General features: G+C 33.0%; 2 protein-coding genes across 2 annotated transcripts in view; one reads left to right on the plus strand and one right to left on the minus strand.

Annotated features, from left to right (window-relative positions):
- The window catches only part of LOC136039240 (probable ATP-dependent RNA helicase DDX47), a 54,517-nt gene extending 44,766 nt beyond the window's left edge, over positions 1 to 9,751 (minus strand). Inside the window, exon 1 of the mRNA XM_065722792.1 lies at positions 9,574 to 9,751. Coding sequence (XP_065578864.1) covers positions 9,574 to 9,654 — 81 coding nt within the window. The 5' untranslated portion in view covers positions 9,655 to 9,751. The remainder of the gene's footprint in view (positions 1 to 9,573) is intronic.
- Positions 9,752 to 22,621: 12,870 nt separating this feature from the next.
- LOC136039241 (ecto-NOX disulfide-thiol exchanger 2-like) overlaps positions 22,622 to 23,630 on the plus strand; it is a 30,930-nt gene continuing 29,921 nt past the window's right edge. The window contains exon 1 of the mRNA XM_065722794.1: positions 22,622 to 22,848. Within this exon, the coding sequence (XP_065578866.1) occupies positions 22,696 to 22,848 (153 nt within the window). The 5' untranslated portion in view covers positions 22,622 to 22,695. The remainder of the gene's footprint in view (positions 22,849 to 23,630) is intronic.

Genomic DNA, 23,630 nt, shown 5'->3' on the forward strand with positions numbered 1-23,630 from the left:
CGTTGCTTATGCTGATGATATTTTGCTTCTTAACCAGACAAAACAAAGTCTGATTGCCGACTTTGACCAGCTTTCAGCCACAATGTCCGCACTAGGCCTTTCAGTTAATGCTGCCAAATGTGAGTTTTTGTGTTTAGGGAGTCCTCCGCCAGCATCACCTCTTTGCTTGAGTTCTTCAACTATACCATGTTCAGCAAGTATTTAATGGTTATGTCTATCTTTCTCTTATGTCTATCTTTATATCTATATATATGGATTCCACAACTGTCACATATTCAACAATACTTTTCCCATACATCTTGAGTACCCATAGTGACAACCCAACTGTGGATCTATTTCTAAGGTTGGTATTCACCTAGCATCAAATGTTTAAAAGTATGTACAAAGGCCCTCCCTTGTAGAAAGAACTTGCTAAATGCACTAATCTAGCAAGTATAACCATTTCCAATTTTTTTAATTTGCCAACTTGAACAACTTTCCAAGATTGAAAAAAATTTATTAGCATTTTTTTAACAAATGAAGATAATATAGCATAAAAGAATATAATAATGGACCTTACATTATAGGGTAAACTGACATAACTCTATTTTAGGGTATTTTTATTCTGAATTAATACATAGGAAGATGTTTTCAAGCTTGTTTCCCTATCCCTTCCCAACAACCTGTTGCAGGGCCTGAATTGAATTAGGATTGACTTGAATGAGGGTTGAGTTAAATCAGGTCAAATTAAATGATGGCTGAATTTAATGGGGGTTGAGCTAAACAGAGGTTAAGTTGAATGGGGCAGAGCTACATGAGAATTACTTTTGAAACTGTCAAAGCAAGGAAGCCCACATAAAAAGCACCTTGATCCCTTTAAACTACAGCTGGTTTATTAGGGATGGACAGATCAAGACAGATTATCATCTTGTCTGAAGTGGAGAGAGACTGGGGGTCACAGTGGATAAACAACTAAAATTCACTATGCACACACAGACAACTGTAGCCAAAGCACTCCAAAGCCTTGGACTTATAAAAAGAACAATCACTAGTAGGTCACCTATAGTGATGACTAAATTATATAAGGCATTGGCCAGGCCTAACTTCGAGTTTGGCATGTGTTTTGCTAGCCCCTGGTTCATCTTTGAGGGGAGGGGTCTTACTCCTCTCCCAATGACATTTGAACTTGTAGTTAATTACAAGTAACTTATGCCTAGAATCAATTACAGCTGTTGAAAGAAAAAGAAGATTAAACATTAAATCATTGACAAAACAGGAGACACTGCCCATTTCAGTAAAAGAAGCACATAAATTTGATGTAAAAAATGAATACTAAAAACAATGTACTTTAAAGGGGTCAAGGTGCTTTGTCTGTGGGCTTCCTTGCTTTGACAGTTTCAAAAATAATTCCCAAGTAGCTCTGCCCATTCAACTTAGTGGCAAACTGAGTGGGATGCTGTTGAGATGTCTAACCATTGGCATCATTAACCAACAATTCTACAGGATTTAATCCTTATTTTGCTGGACAATGCAATTTAAGGTAAAAATACAACTTGGTCACATATTTTGAATTTGCCAAATGGGAGATAGTTGCGGGTCAGCCATTACTGGTAAAATTCTATGATTATAAAACATAATTCTGTGCACTATATGGCTCATCTTTGAGGGGAGGGGTCTTACTCCTCTCCCAATGGCATTTGAACTTGAATTTAATTACAAGTAACTTATGCCTAGAATCAATTACAGCTGTAGAATAAAAAAGAAGATTAAACATTAAATCATTGAGAAAACAGGTGGCACTGCCCATTTCAGTAAAAGAAGCACATACATTTGCTGTAAAAAATACATGCTAAAAACACTGTAGTTTAAAGGGATCAAGGTTCTTTTTATGTGGGCTTCCTTGCTTTGACAGTTTCAAAAGTAATTCTCATGTAGCTCTGCCCCATTCAACTTAGTGGCAAACTGAGTGGGATGCTGTTGAGATGTCTAACCATTGGCATCATTAACCAACAATTCTACAGGATTTAATCCTTATTTTGCTGGACAATGCAATTTAAGGTAAAAATACAACTTGGTCACATATTTTGAATCTGCCAAATGGGAGATAGTTGCGGGTCAGCCATTACTGGTAAAATTCTATGATTATAAAACATAATTCTGTGCACTATATGGCTCATCTTTGAGGGGAGGCGTCTTACTCCTCTCCCAATGGCATTTGAACTTGAATTTAATTACAAGTAACTTATGCCTAGAATCAATTACAGCTGTAGAATAAAAAAGAAGATTAAACATTAAATCATTGAGAAAACAGGTGGCACTGCCCATTTCAGTAAAAGAAGCACATACATTTGCTGTAAAAAAATATATGCTAAAAACTCTGTGTTTTTGTAGTTTTGCTTTTTATGTGGGCTTCCTTGCTTTGACAGTTTCAAAAGTAATTCTCATGTAGCTCTGCCCCATTCAACTTAACCTCTGTTTAGCTCAACCCCCATTAAATTCAGCCATCATTTAATTTGACCTGATTTAACTCAACCCTCATTCAAGTCAATCCTAATTCAATTCAGGCCCTGCAACAGGTTGGGTTAGGTTGAATGAGGATAAATTTGCTGTGTTTGACCACATCTAAAGGAAATATGCTAATCAAATAAAATCATGCAATTAGATTTCTTGTTTTACACTCTTTCAATATATCATGTTTGCTTTTCTGACAATGCACCCCATTCCCCCTGATGGTTCTAGAGCTTTTTACTGTTTTAAAAAGAAGAGTTGAGAGAAAGAGTCAAACTTTAGCGTAAAGAGCGGGGCGTTGATGAGGAAGCAGCCCCTTTCATATACAAAGTAATTTCTGTTCGTTTTAAGTTTTTATGTCGCTCCTTACTTTCAGTTGAAAAAACTTGTTTTTTTTTTTTTTTTATTTAATCAATATAGCTTTGAATGAATTTCGACTATCCTTTCTTTCTGCACAGATTTGTGTAACTAAACCAAAATATTGTAAAATTAAGGTCTAGCTGAAGTAAGGCAGGGGGACTCTTGGTAGTTGACAGATTAATATAAATGTAATGAAGAACTGTTCAAAATTATGCTTCAGCCAAACTAAGCGATTGGGTGACCACTTTTCCCGGTTATATTATGTACACCTCTGCGTAGGCGAATAGAAGGGTTTATTAATATATCATGAAAAGAGAAATCACCAATGCAACAGCACAAACACACAAAAAAAAAAAGAGAGACAGAAGGAGAAAAGGAAGACTGTTTTCCTAAATTAGTGATTAATATAGACCAGCACTTGAATGAGACCTTAACCCTACTCATCCATACAATCACATAGGTCAAACAGCATAGCCATACACAATCAACCATAAAGAATAATCCATGGACAGGCAGTCAGGTCGTCAATAAGTATAAGTCGTCATTTACCAAACAATAGAAAAAATAATATAGACAAATAATTCAGAGGCAATAACCCAACACAAGGGCTCATCAGGAGAATACACTGGCCTATATAGGGTTTTGCCACTTTAAATTATCTACCCAGCACAGTGTTGTGGCTACCATAGAATATCCATGGCATCCCTGCGTTGGGTATCACCCCCAAAATACATGCCTATGAAAGAAAAAAAAACAGCAAATGTAAAACAACCAAGTAAAACCAAAACAAGCTTATCCTGTTAATATATCCCTCTTTTTAGCAACAATAGGTAAACTAAATATTATAAAATTTACCAAATCACAAATATTAACACATTGCAAAAAACCTGAATGAACTAAACAATTATAGAATTCATCTTTACCATGTGTCTAATTTTTAAAACAATCCGCTCAATTAGAAACACAATTCATAATAAATGGTGCTGCGACAACATTTCTCGAACCTCCGAAATTAGTTGAAAATTTCTTTAAGTATTTCTAGATAATTCTTTTGATATTTATTTAAAAGTTCGTTATAATGAAAGCTAAATTTTTTAAATTGCCAAGTTAATTTATTTGCAGAAAAACCTCTTGATATCAATTTTTGGCTAAAGATTTTACATCTATTTTTAAAATCAATATATATACTACAAATCCTTGCATAACGAAGTAACTGTGAGAAAAACGCTGAATATGTGATATTTGAGTGTATATTACTTTCAGGGAATGGGAAACTAATCACTTCAAAATCAAAATCATCCGTTTTATTATACATTTTAGAACTTAATTTATTATTGTCACAAATAAAAATATTTAAATCTAAGAAATGATCTTCATGACCAGCGCCATGACTAGGCTCAAGAATAAGCTCTGATGGATATATATTTTTAGAAATATCAATGAAATCCTTACAATTTAAGACCAAAATATCATCTAAATATCTTTTATTATTTGACAAAACATGTTTTAAATTAATTGGATTATTCTTATCCATCATATATTTATATTCTAGTTGACTTAAAAACAAGTTAGCTATAAATGGGCTGGCATTCCCCCCCATGGGAATTCCCACAATTTGCTTGTACAAATCACCCCCCAAATCTTATATAAGTATTGTATAAAACAAATTCTAATAACTCAAAAATCATATCCAAGCTGTAACATCTCAAGTTAACTGTAGTATTAAAGCAATTTGTCCATATAGCTTTTTTATTATAAGTGTCTATTTTTAAGAACCTTTTACTAGATAAGATGAAAGATTTCTTGGTAACAGTTTATTATACATTTTTATTACCGTTTTATTATACATTTTAAAACTTAATTTATTATTATCACAAATAAAAATATTTAAATCTAAGAAATGATCTTCATGACCAGCGCCATGACTAGGCTCAAGAATAAGCTCTGATGGATATATATTTTTAGAAATATCAATGAAATCCTTAAAATTTAAGACCAAAATATCATCTAAATATCTTTTATTATTTGACAAAACATGTTTTAAATTAATTGGATTATTCTTATCCATCATATATTTATATTCTAGTTGACTTAAAAACAAGTCAGCTATAAATGGGCTGGCATTCCCCCCCCCCATGGGAATTCCCACAATTTGCTTGTACAAATCACCCCCAAATCTTATATAAGTATTGTATAAAACAAATTCTAATAACTCAAAAATCATATCCAAGCTGTAACATCTCAAGTTAACTGTAGTATTAAAGCAATTTGTCCATATAGCTTTTTTATTATAAGTGTCTATTTTTAAGAACCTTTTACTAGATAAGATGAAAGATTTCTTGATAACAGTTTTTAAATTATCAAACACTACATTAAGTGATAAATTAGTATACATTGTCGCAAAATCGAAAGACTCAATTCTTTTAGCTGAAACCATTGTTAAAGAATCTATCACCTGCAGTGAATTATTAACACTCCAATATGGATTAAAATTCGAAAATTTTTTAATACCAGAACAATAGGTTTTAAGTTTATTTACAATTTCCTTTAAAATTAAAGAGAGGTCAGTAGCAGCAATTCAGGTTGGACATTTAGCTGCTCCAGCAATAAACCGTGGTTTAGGGAGATTCTTATGAAATTTTACAGTCCAATATAGGAAAGGGACCTTCGTAAATAATAGCCTGTATCAAACAGTTCGTGGTAACAAACTGTAGTAAGGAGCAACCTGGCTCAATAGTAACCAAAACTCTAAAAAATGGAATTTTGGTACCAATAGCTACATCAAAAGAATCGCATTTTAATGCTGATTTTAAATATATAAGTTTCATCAAGTTTAATTATACGCATCAAAAGTTACGAGCCTGAGAAAATTTGCGTTATTTTAGAAAATAGGGGGAAACACCCCTGTCATATAATCTATATATCCATATAATCATATAATTCATAGAATCTTAACGAAAATCACACCATTAGATTCAGCATATCAGAGAACCCTACTGTAGAATTTTCAAGTTCCTATCTACAAAAATATGGAATTTTATATTTTTTGCCAGAAGGCAGATCACAGATGCGTGTTTATTTTTTTTTTTCCCAGGGGTGATCGTAGCGACCCAGTTGTCCTAGAATGTTGTGAGAGGGCTCATTCTAACGGAAATGAAAAGTTCTAGTGCCCTTTTTAAGTGACCAAAAAATTGGAGGGCGCCTAGGCCCCCTCCCACGCTAATTATTTTCCCAAAGTCAACGGATCAAAATTCTGAGATAGTCACTTTATTCAGCGTAGTCGAAAAACCTTATAACTATGTCTTTGGGGACGACTTACTCCCCCACAGTCCCTGTGGGAGGGGTTACAAGTTCAAAACTTTGACCAGTGCCTACACATAGTAATGGTTATTGGGAAGTGTACAGGCATTTTCAGGAGGATTTTTTGGTTGGAGGCAGCAGTTGAGAAGAGGGGGATATGCTGGGGGAACTTTCCATCGAGGAATTTGTCATGGGGGAAGAAAATTTCCATGAAGGGAGCACCGGATTTACTAGCATTACTTAAAAAAAACAATGAAAAAATAAATATGAAAAAGTTTTTTTCATGCTGGAAGTAAGCAGCAGCATTAAAACTTAAAACGAACAGAAATTATTACCCATATGAGGGGCTCACCTCCTCCTAATACCTTGCTCTTTGCTCAAAAGCTCTTTGCTAAAGTATTTTTAGTAATTTCAACTATTTATTCTGTGACTTTTGTGATTCAGGGGTCATTCTTAATGAATTGGGACAAAATTACCCCCTCATATATGTAAAAAAACATGAGAATACAAAAGTTCTTTACGTATGCTAATTTATAAGTTACATATATCTTTTATTTATAAAAACATTTGTAAAAAATTAAAAGTTCTAGTTGCCTTTTTAATGAACCGAAAATCGGAGGGCAACTAGGCTTCCTCCCCTGCTCTTTTTTTCTCAAATCATTCGATCAAAATTATGAGAAAGCCATTTAGCAAAAAAAATAAATATACAAATTTCGTTTTAATTATTCCTCTGCGGAGAGCCAAAATCAAAACATGCATTGATTCAAAAACGTTCAGAAATTAAATAAAAAAAAAAAAAATTTTAAATGAAAGTAAGGAGCAACATTAAAACTTAAAACGAACAGAAATTACTCCATATATGAAAGGGGCTTTTCCTTCTCAACGCCCCGCTCTTTATGCTAAAGTTTTTTACTGTTTTAAAATGTAGAGTTAAGAGAAAGAGTCAAACTTTAGCGTAAAGAGCAGGGCGTTGCAAAGGAAAAGCCCCTTTCATATACAGAGTAATTTCTGTTCGTTTTAAGTTTTAATGTTGCTCCTTAGTTTCATTTAAAAAACTTGTTTTTTATTTAATATCAGTAAGAGCAAATGCAGTATGTTTTGTGAAGGCAAAAACACTTACTTTGTGCCTCATTAACATCACCAGCTTCATTTCATTCATCTTCATAGTAATACAGTCTACATTACTATATAGTACCATAAGTCCCTCAATAATAATATTGTCATCATGACCTTTGCTTGATCCAGAGTCACACAATTTAAAAGTCTATATTACTCTGAATTCAGTGGGGGTCACACTAATCAGTCTAGGAGAAATTCTACCACATCTGTGATCATGCATTGCTTGAAGCACTTATAAAGGGGGAGAAAGCAATCATTTATTTAAACAGCTTCTATGATACTATGCTGCCTGCCATCACTTGAAAAGTTGATGTAAAAAAACAATATTTTATTATTTATACTGAACTACAGAAAACCACAAGAAAGAACATGGAAGAGGGTAAAAGACCTCTTTTTGTGATAGACCACTTTTCTTTGGCATTCTGGTAAAATAGAAATGGGTTTTTGGATCAGCTCTATATTACCATAGCATGATGCAATGGGAGGGTACTAAGAAGAGCCCACCTTTCTTGGTGAAATTTGCACCAATAATTTGTCAGCATAGATTAAAAATGTGACTCTGTTTTGACAAGAAAGTAAAAAGAAAAATTTATCAGCTTTCTGTTAATATGTGAATAAAACTGAAACACTGAAAGGATATATATATATATATATATATATATATATATATATATATATATATATATATATATATATATATATATATATATAATATATATATATATATATATATATATATATATATATATATATATATATATATATATATATATATATATATATATATATATATATATATATATATATATATATATATATATATATATATATATATGTCAAAATAGGATAATTGGTATTTCCAAAAAGAGGTCTTTAAAGGTAAGTTAATAAACTAATGATTTTAAGTGTTTGGTCTTAAATAATTTTAATAATAACCATATTGATGCATAGCTTAGATTTTTAGCTATTCATTCATATATACAATTCTTCCTCTTTGGTATCAAGGTGTAAGGGTTTTAGTTTTATATAATTTTGCTCAACTGGATACTGGTTTTTTACCCTACTACAGTAACACACTTCTCAATAAACTGTATATGAATTGTTAAAAACAGCTAGAAACTCCTCAAAAATGACATCAGTTCTGGTGTGATGTAATTTTTGAGGGGTTTCAGGCTCTTTTTAAAAACTCTCACAAATCTGTTTTCAAAATAGAATTTACAAAGAAGAATAAGGGAAATGAAAGTTACTGTTTGTGAATCAGCTACAAATGGAAAAAAAATTCTCACTAGACATTTTTTTGTTAAAATTCTTCTTCACTATGTTGGAAAGAGGTTAGGTTGGGAAAATGAAACTTTCAGTGATGAATGCAGGGCCAAAAACATGCTCTGGGAAGGTATTGCCAAGCTACTAGGCTATATTAATCCTCCTCTGATTTCTAAGTCTTAGAAATTTGCCTACTTGACAGGTCTATACCTACAACATTTTACCTTAATTTTCATTTATCAGTTTCTTTTTCTCTGGTGTTAGTTTAGAAAGTGTGATTCCTATTATTTGAATAGCCTAGAATTTTACACCATATCAATGGGTTTTTTCTCAAAATTTAGGAAATGTATTTGCAGATCTTTGAAACCTCATATACTAGGATTGAGCAAAGTTGTGAAACTAAAAACGTTTTTTTTTTTTGCACTTTGTTTATGCAGAAGATTTGTTTTGCAAGGTTTCACTCTCATAACACAAAGATTTTGAAAGGTCACTGCCCTCTATAGGGAGAAGGAGTGGAGGTAGGTACTTCAACAACCCCCCCCCAGGACTTATTTTAGGCTGTAGACCAATCCCTGAAAATTTCATTTTCCTAGTGTAAGCACTTTCCAAGAGAGTGAAAAGTAGCTAAACTAGAATTTTACCTTTCCTTTAATACATATTAGAGTTTTGGTTAATATGGGCTGTTTTGAGCCTTTTAAAGGCTCAAAATGTAATTTACCCCAAAAGCTTTATTGAATTACACAAGAGCAAAATATGGCCATCAATTAGTGTATTCATTTTTAACCTAGCAAAATTATGTTGTCAACTACAAATTTACAAGGTGTAGTGCCTAAGAAATGATGTAGGTAGCCTATGTAAGGCTATATTATAGCCTATCATACTTTTTTAAGCAGTTTCTAGATTTTTTATAATGTTACCATCTAGGGAGCAGTAATTTTGCATTAGCACCAAACACAACCGTTCAAGCTATACCTAGTCTAAGCTATTTGATAGTTCATTATAGCAGCCTAGTAGCAAATCAGTGTTCATTTTCTGGTGACTTACCAAATCTCTGAATGTTTTTTCCTTTTCTTCCACTTGTTTAAGTTGTAAATCTTCATTTTCTGAAGTCAATATGGGAGCCATAATTATGCAACTGGGGAATTAATTGAAAATTATTAGCCTAATAGGCAATGCCAATTGAACAAATTGACCTATTTCTGCTGTTTCTTCTAAAAACCTAATAGAGACGAAATTTATACTACGTTCCCAGCGTACAGCACGGCTTGTAATTATTGAAATATGAAAATTTACTAAATAGGAAGCAAAGCAGTTTAGTTGCAAACAAATGACATAAACATCTTTCTGCGATAAGAAGGGATCCCCACAACACCCTTATTTAGACTTAGTATAAATGAAGGGAGATGATGGATAAATTTCTGCACCCTCTACGCCTTCTTAAATATATCAGAAGGGTCATGGAGATTACACAGTTAGGGTATTGAGATGCGCTCTTCTAGGGCCCTGACACCCCGTCTAATCAATAACCAGAGCCGGATTTAAACCTTTGACACTCCTAGGCCCAAGTGTTTTTGGAAGATTTTCACGGAAGTCTTCGAAAATTCGGGGACAGCGGAAGCATTAAAAGAACACCACTTATTCGCCATAAGTAATGAAAAACAGAGGTAATACCAAACTCTGAGCTGGAGTCCTTGGGAGACATCTGACGATTTATAAGTGGCCACGAAATAACTGTGTTGTTTTAAAATCACTTTTCTGTGCATAGGCAGCGTAGCGGCAAAGTGCACTTGGGACTTTAGCGATAGATTACATCAGTCCAGTTTTTGTTAATAAAAAAAAAGACTCAGTGATAATTTATCGCACCCAGAGCAATGTGTGCCCTTAGGATAGGGCTATTGGTAAATCCAGATCTAACAATGAACAACTGTCCCACTTTCATAATAGCTAATGGACATTACTCATTGTTAAACACTATTGCACGAAAATAAAATAATTAACATGGTTAAATAAAGTAAAGATAGATGTCCAGATTAACTTTTTCTCTGTTATGGACTGCCTAACTTTTAAGGGGAATGCGGTATTACATCCTCTGGAATTGGGAATTTCAATATATCGTTTTTTGATGCTTAGAAATTGTTCAGCCACTACATAATTTTTAATTGATTTTAACTTGGTCCTCAATGGAGCCAAATTGTGGTTTAATGCCACAAATTGGCGAAAACACTTTTTTTGTGGCACAGTCTCTTTGGTCACTTTTAAAAGGGCTATGAAATTTTAATTTTTATTTAAATGAGCCTTTCCTATTTTCAAGAACCTACAGTTCAATATGATCACCCCCTAAAAACAACACACACACACACACACACACACACACATGCACACGCACACAATTGAAATTAATTTTCAATTTGAATAATTGAAAGTTTCAAATTTATTGCACAAACAATCAACAGAACCATATTTTTCCCCAAAATGTATTGCTCCCATTATAGTTCCCTGAACCATTCTGCTTCCCTGAAAGTTCAAATTGATCGGAAAAAAAATGTTTGTGCATTTTGAAGTTCCAAGAATCGACGCAACCCTCCCCTTATTTTAGAAATAGTATTGTCCTCTTTATTTATTTTACCCAGAATATTTTACCCAGTATTGTTTACCCAGTAAGCAGCTATCTGATAGAACAAAAAACGCATTTCGGAATTTTTTGCCAAAAAACAAATCACGGGTGCGTCTGTGTTTGTTTTTTTGTTGTTTTTTTCCAGAGGTGTTCGTATCAACCCAGTGGTCCTAAAATGTCTTAAGAGGGCTAATTTTAATGGAAGTTCAAAGTTCGAGTGCCCTTTTTAAGCGACCAAAAAATTGGAATGCACCTAAGCCCCCTCCCACACTCATTGTTTCCCAAAGTCACCGTACCAAATTAGCCATTTGCCATTTTGTTCAGCATAGTCAAAAAACCTAAGAACTACGTCCTTGTGGACGACTTAATCCTCCACAGTCCCCGAGGAGGGACGCAAGCTATAGATTTTGATCATTGTTTAAACATAATAATGGTTATTGGGAAGTTTACAGACGTTTTCAGGGGGACTTTTTCTCGTGGGGGGAGGGGGTTATGGGGGAGTATCTTTCCATGGAGAAATTTATCACGAGGGACGAGAATTTCCATGAAGGATTTTCTGGCGCAGGATTTTCTAGCATTACTTAAAAAAACATTGATAAATTAAATAAAAAAAAGGTTTTTTGAACTGGAAGTAGTGAGCAGCATTAAAATTTAAAACGAACAGAAATTATTACATGTATAAGGGGGTTCATATTCTCCTCAATTCGTCGCTCTCTACGCTAAAGTATTTTTAGTAATTTCAATTATTTATTCTACAATCTTTGGGTTTCAGAGGTCATTCTTAAAGAATTGGGATGAAATTCAAGCTTTAGTGTAAAGAGAAGGGAGCAAACCTCTCATATACGCAATAAAAATATACAAATATAGATCTTTGTTACGTAAGTTAATTCATACGTTACGTGCATTTATTACTAATAAAAATATTCCTAAGAAAATAAAAGTTCTAGCTGCCTTTTTAAGTAACCAAAAATTGTAGGGCAGCTAGGTATCCTCCTCCACCCATTTTTTTTTTTATCAAAATCGTAAGATCAAAACTATGAGAAAGCCATTTAGCCAAAAAAATTAAAATGCAAACTTCGTTTTAATTATTGATGTGCGGTGAGGCAAAATCAAAACATGCATTAATTCAAAAACGTTCAAAAATTAAATAAATAAGAAAAAAGTTTTTTCAACTGAAAATAAAGAGTGATTTCAAAACCTAAGACAAACAGAAATTATTTCGTATACGAAAGGGGTGGTCTCTTCCTCAACGCCCCGCTCTTTACACTAAAGTCCTTTATTGTTTTAAAAAATAAAGTTGGGAGAAAGAGTCAAACTTTAGCGTAAAGGGCGGGGCATTGAGGAGAGGAAAACCCCTATCATATACATAATAATTTCTGTTCGTTTGGATTTTTTATTAAGTGAATCTGGGTTTTATTAGAATCTGGGTTCAGGTGTGAGCTAATTGTCTACTACTTGTAACATTTTGGAAGGATCTTAATTTTTTAAATAGACTAGAAATTGGCCCAAAATGCGTTATTTTGGGGGACGGATTGGGCTATTTTTTTATGCACAATAATTTGGAAATCTAAGGAAAAATGCGTTTGTTGGTGAAAATGCTGAACTGCTTCAGGAGAACTTTAAATACTAAACAGTATATATATATATATATATATATATATATATATATATATATATATATATATATATATATATATATATATATATATATATATATATATATATATATATATATATATATATATTTGGAAACTACAAAATGATTATAAATGCTAGATTATCTAATTCAAATTTGCATTTTTTTTTTTCGTCGCTATTGAGGCACCAAAATGTATAAGAGAGCTGTTTAAGGACTCATAAAAAATAAATCTTATATCTTGTCATTTTTTTTTATATGCCTAGACTCGACAAGACCGTCATTAAGTGCCACGTGACATTTTAGAATAGAAAGGCTGGGTCGTACACATGGGCGTCATGGACAGCTAATTATGGGCTCATTTATAAACTAAAGTGCCGGTTCTGGCCTCTTCAATTTGCTTATACTTACAGTAAGTATCAAGTATTATTATATAACCATTGCAGTAAGTAAGTAGATCACTGCCGATTGCGATCTCTACTTTGTTTTAATAATGATGAAATTTTAGAAACTGCAATATGATTATAAATGCTAGATTATCTAATTCAAATTTGCGCACCCGGAGTGTGTGCCCCCTCAACCCCTCTTCTCTAAAACCACCTGTAAGGAAAGGGTGTTTGAAAACTTGTGATGTCCTCTTATTTTTCTTCGTCGCTATAGAGGCACCAAAATGTCATAAGAGAGCTGTTTAAGGACTCATAAAAAATAAATCTTATATTTTGTCATTTTTTTTATATGCCTAGACTCGATAAGACCGTCATTAAGTGACACGTGACATTTTTAGAATAGAAAGGCTGGGTCGTACACATGGGCGTCATGGACAGCTAATTATGGGCTCATTTATAAACTAATTTTTATATTTAATCGCTTCTTATAAATTTGGCTTTATAAGGCACTCATAAAGTAACACATGGAGCCCAAAGAGTTTTTTGGGTTGCTAGTAACAAAAAAGGTTGTTGTCCAATGAAAAACTCGGCAGATAAATTTTCCCCCACCCCTGCGAAAATTCTCCCATATGGAAAATCCCCCTGGAAATTTTGTTTTTTTAATTTGAAATAGAGACAGTAATTTTAATTATTAACTTATTCGTTGAATATTTTTTGTTTAAGAATATCCAAAAAATGTGAAAGATTCTTGGCAGCATTGTGGTAGAAACCTTACATTAATTAAAACTTACCAGGTATGCCAATCGGATGAAAAAAATCGACGCCTAGAGTTTGAAAATTACTTTCCCCTTTGTATCTTTGTTAAAAAAAAATGAAATCTAGAAAAAATAAACAATTCTTTTTTGTGTGAATCAGGGTATGGGAGGTATGCATTTCCAGATGGGGTGGGGCAATATTTTTTTTCTAAAATTCTCTTCACCAAGCAGATTTGAGTCTCCTAGTGCTGCATATAAAAACTAATAACAATAGATAGAGAGTATGGGCTGGTACCGCTTATTTTTTAGCATAAAATTTCCAATTTGTGAGAAAAATATACATATATTATACAGATTCACCTAATCCTACTTGCAGCAGACATTTCGTACCTAAAACTTAAAACGAACAGAAATTACTCCGTATATGAAAGCGGCTTTTACTCCTCAACGCCCCGCTCTTTACGCTAAAGTTTGACTCTCTCTCAACTCTACTATTTAAACGAGTAAAATGATCTGAGCTTATACTAATTTTTGCATTTTAAAGTAATGGTATTTTGAATATACGCTGAGTTTCAACAATCCTATAAATATTTATTACAATAAATTGTCTTATAAATTAATAATTTTAGGCTTTAGTATACTGACTTTTGAAACACAAAATTCTTCTTTCTACAAGTTATTTTAGGATTTCATATTTACTTTAAGCAGCTAGTAATAAAAATTCTCCTTTTAAAATCTCCTTTATACTCAAACTTTTAGATCCACATGGGCCCTACTCCAATGGCCAATTTGGCACTGCATGTATTCTTAAATCCTCCAATGGGGCGCTTCGCGCCCCCCCCAAGCCCCCCCGCGCGCGTAAGTCGTTACGCGCCATAATAGTTACGCGCCATTGTAGTTGTGTCCCTATGTCCCACCTGTGAATATAGATAGATATATATATATATATATATATATATATATATATATATATATATATATATATATATATATATATATATATATATATATATATGGTTTTAACTACGTAAAACTTGCGAATATACAACATTCTTTGCTGTCCCATTGTCTTTGCATATAAATAGATTGTCAGGTTTACCGACTCTTGAACATGCAACATATAATGGTCCATGGGAAAACAATCTGTATTCAGATCTATACCTCATGATTCTAATGATTGCCCTTGAGCTTTGTTGATGGTGATTGCTAATCGACCATTCCCTGTCCCGGTCGTCATTTACATCCCCCTGTTTCCCCCGGTGTCCCTGTTGTAGTTGTGTCCCTGTGTCCCGGTCGTCATTTATATTCCCTGTGTCCCGGTCGTCATTTGTATCCCGGTGTCCCGGTCTGTATATACATTCGTTTTTTAGTTTTGTTTTTCTCCTTTATTTTTTTCCTTTTTTTTTCTTTTTTAGCTTATTTAGATTTTTAGATTTTTTAGTTTTTTTATTAGTTTTTAGTTTAGTGTCGTCATTTATTTTTTTCTTTTTTAGTTCTTTTAGTTTTTACCTTTTTTAGTTTTTTTTAGTTTTTTAGATGAAAATTTTTTTTAGTTTTTTCCTTTTTTTCTTTTTAGTTTTTTATTGGTTTTTACCTTTATGTTAGCTTATTTTTCAGTTTTTTCCTTTTTTTTTAGTTTTTTTTATTTTTTATTTTTGTTAGTTTTTTACCTTTTTTTAGTTTTTTTAGTTTTTTTAGTTTTTTTAGTTTTTTAGCTTTTTTACTTTTTTTTATTAGTTTTTAGTTTTTTTGTAGTTTTTGCCTTTTTTTTAGTTTTTTCAGTTTTTTTTTTAGTTTTTTATTGGTTTTTACCTTTATTTTAGCTTATTTTTCAGTTTTTTCCTTTTTTTTAGTTTTTTTTAGTTTTTAGTTTTTTTAGTTTTTTACCTTTTTTTAGTTTTTTTTAGTTTTTTTAGTTTTTTAGCTTTTTTATTTTTTTTATTAGTTTTTAGTTTTTTTTGTAGTTTTTGCCTTTTTTTAGTTTTTTTAGTTTTTTAGCTTTTTTATTTTTTTTATTAGTTTTTAGTTTTTTTTGTAGTTTTTGCCTTTTTTTTAGTTTTTTCAGTTTTGACGTCACCTGATCCAGTTTTTTCAGGTGACGTCACCTGATCCACGATCCACAGATCCACAGACAACTTATTTTTATATATATAGATAGTTTTTTTTTTTTACTTATGTCCTGGTCGTCATTTATACTCCCTGTGTCCCGGTGCTTTGTTGATTGCTAATCGAACATTCCTTTTGTCCTGGTCGCTTTCTCTTTGAGTTTCGTCATTTATTTTTTTCTTTTTTAGTTCTTTTAGTTTTTACCTTTTTTAGTTTTTTTTTAGTTTTTTAGATGAAAATTTTTTTTAGTTTTTTCCTTTTTTTCTTTTTAGTTTTTTATTGGTTTTTACCTTTATTTTAGCTTATTTTTCAGTTTTTTCCTTTTTTTTAGTTTTTTTTAATTTTTAATTTTTTTTAGTTTTTTACCTTTTTTTAGTTTTTTTAGTTTTTTTAGTTTTTTAGCTTTTTTACTTTTTTTATTAGTTTTTAGTTTTTTTTTGTAGTTTTTGCCTTTTTTTAGTTTTTTCAGTTTTTTTTTTAGTTTTTTATTGGTTTTTACCTTTATTTTAGCTTATTTTTCAGTTTTTTCCTTTTTTTTTATTTTTTTTAGTTTTTAGTTTTTTTAGTTTTTTACCTTTTTTTAGTTTTTTTAGTTTTTTTAGTTTTTTAGCTTTTTTATTTTTTTATTAGTTTTTAGTTTTTTTTGTAGTTTTTGCCTTTTTTTAGTTTTTTTAGTTTCTTAGCTTTTTTATTAGTTTTTAGTTTTTTTTGTAGTTTTTGCCTTTTTTTAGTTTTTTTAGTTTCTTAGCTTTTTTATTAGTTTTTTGTTTTTTTGTAGTTTTTGCCTTTTTTTAGTTTTTTTAGTTTTTTAGCTTTTTTATTTTTTTTATTAGTTTTTAGTTTTTTTGTAGTTTTTGCCTTTTTTTAGTTTTTTCAGTTTTGACGTCACCTGATCCAGTTTTTTCAGGTGACGTCACCGTCACCTGATCCATCCATCCACAGACAGACAGACAACTTATTTTTATATATATAGATATGTCCTTACAAAAGCCCCATGGCCCGTAAAGGAGGAATGTTACACTAATTTGGATTAAATATGATTTTCCTAGTTCTATGGATTATTCACCTTCTCTGGACAGTAAGCTGCATGTTTGCATGAAAAGTAGATTTCCCCTCCCCAGGGGCTGGTTTTAAAATTCAGTTGCCCCCCCCCACCCTCAAAAAGTCCAAAACTACAGCTATTACACGATTAATAAATTTAATTATTGTTAGCCTTTACTTATGCATATTCTGGTGTTAAGGGGTTATTTGATTGAGAGTGTTTTTGTCCTTCTTTATTTTTTTATTATTAAATTAGATTGAGAATCAGAGGATTGCAGCCGTCCAACATCTGGCTGTTTGAGCCTTCCCCCGGGCGGTTGTGTGTATTTATAGTTTTTGTAATTAATAGTTAATAAAGAGAGAGTTAGTTCAAAAAAGAAAAAAAAGGGGGTGGAAAATGTCGTTGGAGGAGCAATATTTTTATCAGTACTCCCCCAAACATTAATTCTGTATCCACCCTTGTTCCTCTCCCCTAAGTTTGATTGCTTTTTTTATGAAAAGCGTTTTGCTCTTTAAATCCAAAATGTTGAAATATTACGGACATTCGACACAAGCCAATTTTCTGTGAAGAGAAACTAATTAACAATTCTCGGGAGAATCTGATCGTTAATCAAATTGATTAGGAGACTTGGGCGGCTTCCATGGTAACTAATCGATTTATATATGCTGGAGGCTGGACTAAGTAATTGCTAGCAATGTAACAGAGCGCAGAATCCAATTAAAATTCTTGGATAACAACAATGGCGAAACTGGAATTGGTTAAAGGTTTCTCTTTTAGAAAATATGTTTTTTTTTATTGACAGAACATTTCGATGAAGTTTTAACTGACATAAGGAGGGATGTAGGTAGGGAAGCCGAGGGGCCACAGTCCCCTTCCAAGTTCTAAATCTCCCAAGTTCTAAATTTTCTGGGCATTTTTTTATATAAATTATCAAATAAAATTGTTTTTCTATTATTTAGTCCGTCCAAAAAAATTCCCGCATATGCGCCTGAACATTGGTGGCTACTTAAAGGGTTACAACCAAAAAATTGATTTTTGGACCCTAAGGTGTGTGTCAGGGGGGGGAATGGAACAGCGTAAAAACAGGAAAATTATATACAAAACCATGAAATTATATGTTGACAATATATGTTTACTGTGTTTTACAACGAAATCAAACAGTTCGTGGTAACGAACTGTAGTAAGGAGCGACCCGGCTCAATAGTAAACGAAACTCTAAAAAACGGAATTTTGATACTAAAATATACATCAAAAGAATCGGATTTTCATGCTGATTTTAAATATATAAGTTTCATCAAATTTAATCTTTGTCATCAAAAGTTACGAGCCTGAGAAAATGTGCCTTATTTTGGAAAATAGGGAGAAAAACCCCCTAAAAGTAATAGAATCTTAACGAAAATCACACCATCGCATTTGGCGTATCAGAGAACCCTATAGCAAAAATTTCAAGCTCCTATCTACAAAAATGTGGAATTTGGTATTTTTTGCCAGAAGACAAATCACGGGTGCGTGTTTGTTTGTTTTTTTGTTTTTTTGGTTTTTTTTCCCAGGGGTCATCGTATCGACCAAGTGGTCCTAGAATGTCGCAAGAGGGCTCATTCTAACGGAAATGAAAAGTTCTAGTGCCCTTTTTAAGTGACCAAAAAAATGGAGGCACCTAAGCCCCCTCCCACGCTCATTTTTCTCCAAAGTCAACGGATCAAAATTTTGAGATAGCCATTTTGTTCCGCATAGTCAAAAACCATAATAACTATGTCTTTGGGAATGATTTACTGCCCCACAGTCCCTGGGGGAGGGGCTGCAAGTTACAAACTTCGACCAGTGTTTACATATAATAATGGTTATTGGGAAGTGTACAGACGTTTTCAGGGGGATTTTTTTGGTTTTGGGGGTAGGGTTGAGGGGAGGGGGCTATGTGGGAGGATCTTTCCTTGAAGAAATATGTCATGGGGGAACAGAAATTCAATGAAAAGGGTGCAGGATTTTCTAAAATTACTATGAAAAAAAAAACAATGAAAACATAAACATGGAAAAGTTTTTTCAATTGAAAGTAAGGAGTAGCATTGAAACTTAAAACGAACAGAGATTATTACGCATATGAGGGGTTCTAAAAATCCTTTAGCATAAAGAGCGAGGTATTTAGGAGGAGATAAATACCTCGCTCTTTATGCTATAGTATTTTTAGTGATTTCAACTATTTATTCTACGGCGGTCATTCTTAAAGAATTGGGACAAAACTTACGATTTAGTGTAAAGAGCGAGGGTACAAACCCCCTCATATACATAATAAAAATTTAAGAATATAACAGTTTGTTACGTAAGTTAATTCTTAAGTTACGTATATTTTTTACTAATAAAAACATTCATTAAAAATTAAAATTTATAGTTGCCTTTTTATGTAATCAAAAAATTGCAGGGCAACTAGGCCTCCTTCCCCACCCCTTATTTCTCAAAATCGTCTGATCAAAACTAAGAGAAAGCCATTTAGCCAAAAAAGGAATTAATATGCAAATTTCATTTTAATAGTTTATGTGTGGAGAGCCAAAATCAAACATTCATTAATTCAAAAACGTTCAGAAATTACACAAAAAACTAGTTTTTTTTAACTGAAAGTAAGGAGCGACATCAAAGCTTAAAACGAACAGAAATTACTCGGTATATGAAATGGGTTGTCCCCTCCGCAATCCTTCGCTCTTTACGCTAAGATTTGACTCTTTGCCAAAATTCTGCTTTTTAAAACAATTAAAAGCTTTAGCGTAAAGAGCGAAGGATTGCGGAGGGGACAACCCATTTCATATACGGAGTAATTTCTGTTCGTTTTAAGTTTTAATGTCGCTCCTTACTTTCAGTTAAAAAAAAAAAGTTTTTTTTTGTAATATAAAGCAAAGACGGCTCTTTCTTTCAAATGCTTGTTTCAAATCAGTATTTTTTTTTTTTTTTTTCTACCATTCAAACAGGTAGGAAAAGTCTTGGTTTAATGATAAAATCTTTTTACTTCTATCTAATACAGGTTAAAGAAAGAAACAAGATCAAAATAAATTTATAATTACCGATCTGTAAATTAAAAAAGAGTTAAAAATGAAGTAAACGACATTGTAGGATGAAGAAATGTCTGGGTTTAAATCCTCAATCATCTACATTTAAACATACTCTGGTACCCAGGGGTGCTTGCTATGGGGCAGAGGAGCTACTGCTTCCCTCTCCAGTTGAAATTTAGCATCCTCAAAAATCTTGTCAAAACTCAGTTAGGATTAAATGATCCAATCATCCACAGAAACAGTTCAATCGTCTTTAGCAGGGGGCAAATATCCAGTATTTTTAATAGGGGGGGACAAGAGGGGTTCATACCCAGGTAGACAAGGGGCATATGAATAATTTTTCTCTCCTCATTATTGGGGTGGCAACTGCCCCCTAGCCCCTCCCCCGAATGACGTCCCTAGTCTTCAGTATATCTTTCCTTTTATGGCACTATATAACTCATTTTTCATATTTCACTGTCATTTCGACTAGAATTCGGAAAATCAGCTCCTACTTTGCCCCCTCCCCCCAGAATTTTGATAAAAATTACGCAATTGCTGGTACCTCTTTCAGAACCTTAACATTTTTCAACTTCTTCATGTAATTTCTTATGTTTGCCTATTGAAGGGCCGAGGCCACCTCAAAACTTATTTTTTCCTAATTTGTATGTGCTTTCTACTCAAATTACAACTTTAAAATTTTATCCCTCCTCCCCAAAAAAGTCCTGGGTATGGGCCTGATTGTCTTGTCATTCACACATTTTTTGGTGCGCCCTTCCAAATAGGCGCGTACACACCTAATTACATGTAGCACAACCTGACACACACAGACTGAAGTCTTTGAGATACTGTTTCCTGCCGATATTATCTTAGTTTATACGAATTATAATATTTTTTGTTTAGTTCAAAATTATATGCTGCGAAAAAAAATTATTAAATACGTTAAACACACTTATAAAATCTCTTTATTGGTTATTTTTCATCTTAACCTCCCCCCCCCGCACAAAAACCCTACCCTTATGAAAATAAATTACTTTAAGAAGACTTGAAAATGATTTTCCAGTTTCATAGAGAACCCATCAAACAGTAAACAGTTCGTGGTAACGAACCGTAAGCAAGGAACGACTCAGCTCAATAATAACCGAAACTGTAAAAAATGGAACTTTGATACCAATAGATACATCAAAAGAATCAGATTTTTATGCTGATTTCAAATATATAAGTTTCATCAAGGTTAGTTATACCAAACATTATGATCCTGAAAAATGTGCCTTATTTCCGAGAAAAGGGGGATACACTCCTTAAAAGTAATAAAATTTGAGTGAAAGTCACACCATCAGATTCAGCTTATCAGAAAACCCTACTGTAGAGGTTTTAAGCCCATATCTGCATAAATGTGGAATTTTGTATTTTTTGCAAGAAAAATGATCACGAATGCGTGTTTATTTGTTTGTTGTTCCCAGGGGTGGTCGTATCGATCCAGTGGTCCCAGGATATCGCGAGATGGCTCATTCGTACGAAAATTGAAAATTCTAGTGCCCTTTTTAAGTGACCCAAAAAATTGGAGGGCAACTAGGCCCCCTCCCAAGCTCAATTATTCCAAAATTACCCAATCAAAATTTTGAGATAGTCATTTTGTTCAGCATAGTGGAAAATCTAATAACTATGTGTTTGAGGATGCCTTAATCCTCCACAGTCTTGGAGGAAAGGGCTGCAAGTTATGAACTTTGCCCATTGTTTACATTTAGTGTTGGTTATTGGGAGCATACAGACGTTTTCAGGAGGTATTTTTTCTGATGGAGGGGCCTCTGTGGTGGGGAAGGGGTTACGTGGGATTCAGTAATTGTGATTCAGGGATCATTCTTAAAGAATTGGTAACATAGTTCGAGCTTTAGCGTAAAGAGCGAGGTATTGACTAGGGGACGAACCCCTCATACAGGTAATAATTTTTGTTCGTTTTAAGTTTTAACATTGCTCCTTACTTTCAGTTGAAAAACTTGTTTTTTTTAAAATTTAATCAGTAAGAGGGACCAAAAGACGAAATAACTCTTGGAGAGAGGTGACAAGTCTAAAGAAAATTTAATGTTTTTCCATTTTCAAAAAACTTTTCTAATTTTTGACTTGTTTCTAAGACTTCTACGACCTGAAAGGAGAAGTTGTCCTCCTGACAAGTTCCAATTCACCCGATTCACCAGTCCACCCGAGTTCCAATTCACAATTGTACGGAAAGGGACCAAGATCTTTAAAATGAAAACACCAAAAAAAAAGGCTTTTTTTATGAAAATAATTTAAAAAAGGATTTTTCCATAATCTAGAAGGGCAAGTAAATATTGGGGGGATTGCGTTTTAATTCCTCCCACAAATTGGCACCCTTGTCTCTCAAACAGATCTCCGAAGTTTCCTACCACTTCACCAATCTTATACCGTAAGGCTGATCACTAATGCACCAGTTCTGAAATTTTTTCACCACTGTCAAGCGTAAAGCTACGTCAATGTAATCGAACTTTGGATGCGCTCAATTCCCATTTGGTAATGATTAGTCTCTCTGACTACTTATTCGTATTTGTTGAGATTAAATTTGAAAAAAAAAACAAATTTAGATTTAATAAAATGGTGAACGTTTCAACTCGAGCAAATCCGGTGAATTATTTTTTCCATACGGTAATGCAGGAAGATAACAGGGTGACCAAAAGATGTAAAATTTGTGGAAGGAATTATAGAGCTTCCCTTGGAATATCCAGCAACTTTATTTCGCATTTGAAGGTAAGCAACAGCAATATTAAGGGCTGGTTGGGGGGGGGTATCACTGTCTTTTTTGTATGAGCGATTTTTTTAAGCTATCCCGCGCAGCCCCTGGAGTACTTCACGATTATTTTTTATTATGGTTATGATAAATTATATTTATATTATAATTATGTTATATTATATATTTATGTTATATGTAATTATATTATATTATAACTATGTTTTAACAATAGAGCCTCCCTTGGAACATCCAGTAACTTTATTTCGCATTTGAAGGTAAGCTACACCAATTTAAGGGTTGGCACGGGGGTATCACTGGCTTTTTTGTATGAGCGATTTCTATAAGCCATCTCGTGCAGCCCCCGGATTATTTCACGATTATGTTTTTTGGGTACCTCTGAAATAGCCAAGACCCATTTTACCTAGTACTGTTAACCTAGTTTTAGCCCCCTATTTAGCTTGGGCCCATGGTTTCTATTAAACACCTGATTCTTCGCCAATAGGCTAGGAATTTGCAAAGTATAAGAAACTAGTAACTGAAAATTAAGGTAAAATGTTGTTTTGTCAAAATTTCAATAGGTATAGACTTGTCATGTAGGCAAATTTGGAGGTGGGTACTTTAAAATACCTTCCCAGTACATACTTCAGCTTGTAGACCCATTCCTGAAAGTTTCATTTTCCTAACCTAAACCCTTTCTGAGATAGCAAGAAGTGAATTAACTAGAATTTTACAGCAGCTTTTGGGTATCTTAGAAAGTGGTTGGATTAGTAAAATGAAATGAAATACATTTGCAAAACAC

This window comes from Artemia franciscana, chromosome 19, assembly GCF_032884065.1.
Source record: "Artemia franciscana chromosome 19, ASM3288406v1, whole genome shotgun sequence".
In the NCBI taxonomy this organism is placed as follows: domain Eukaryota; kingdom Metazoa; phylum Arthropoda; class Branchiopoda; order Anostraca; family Artemiidae; genus Artemia; species Artemia franciscana.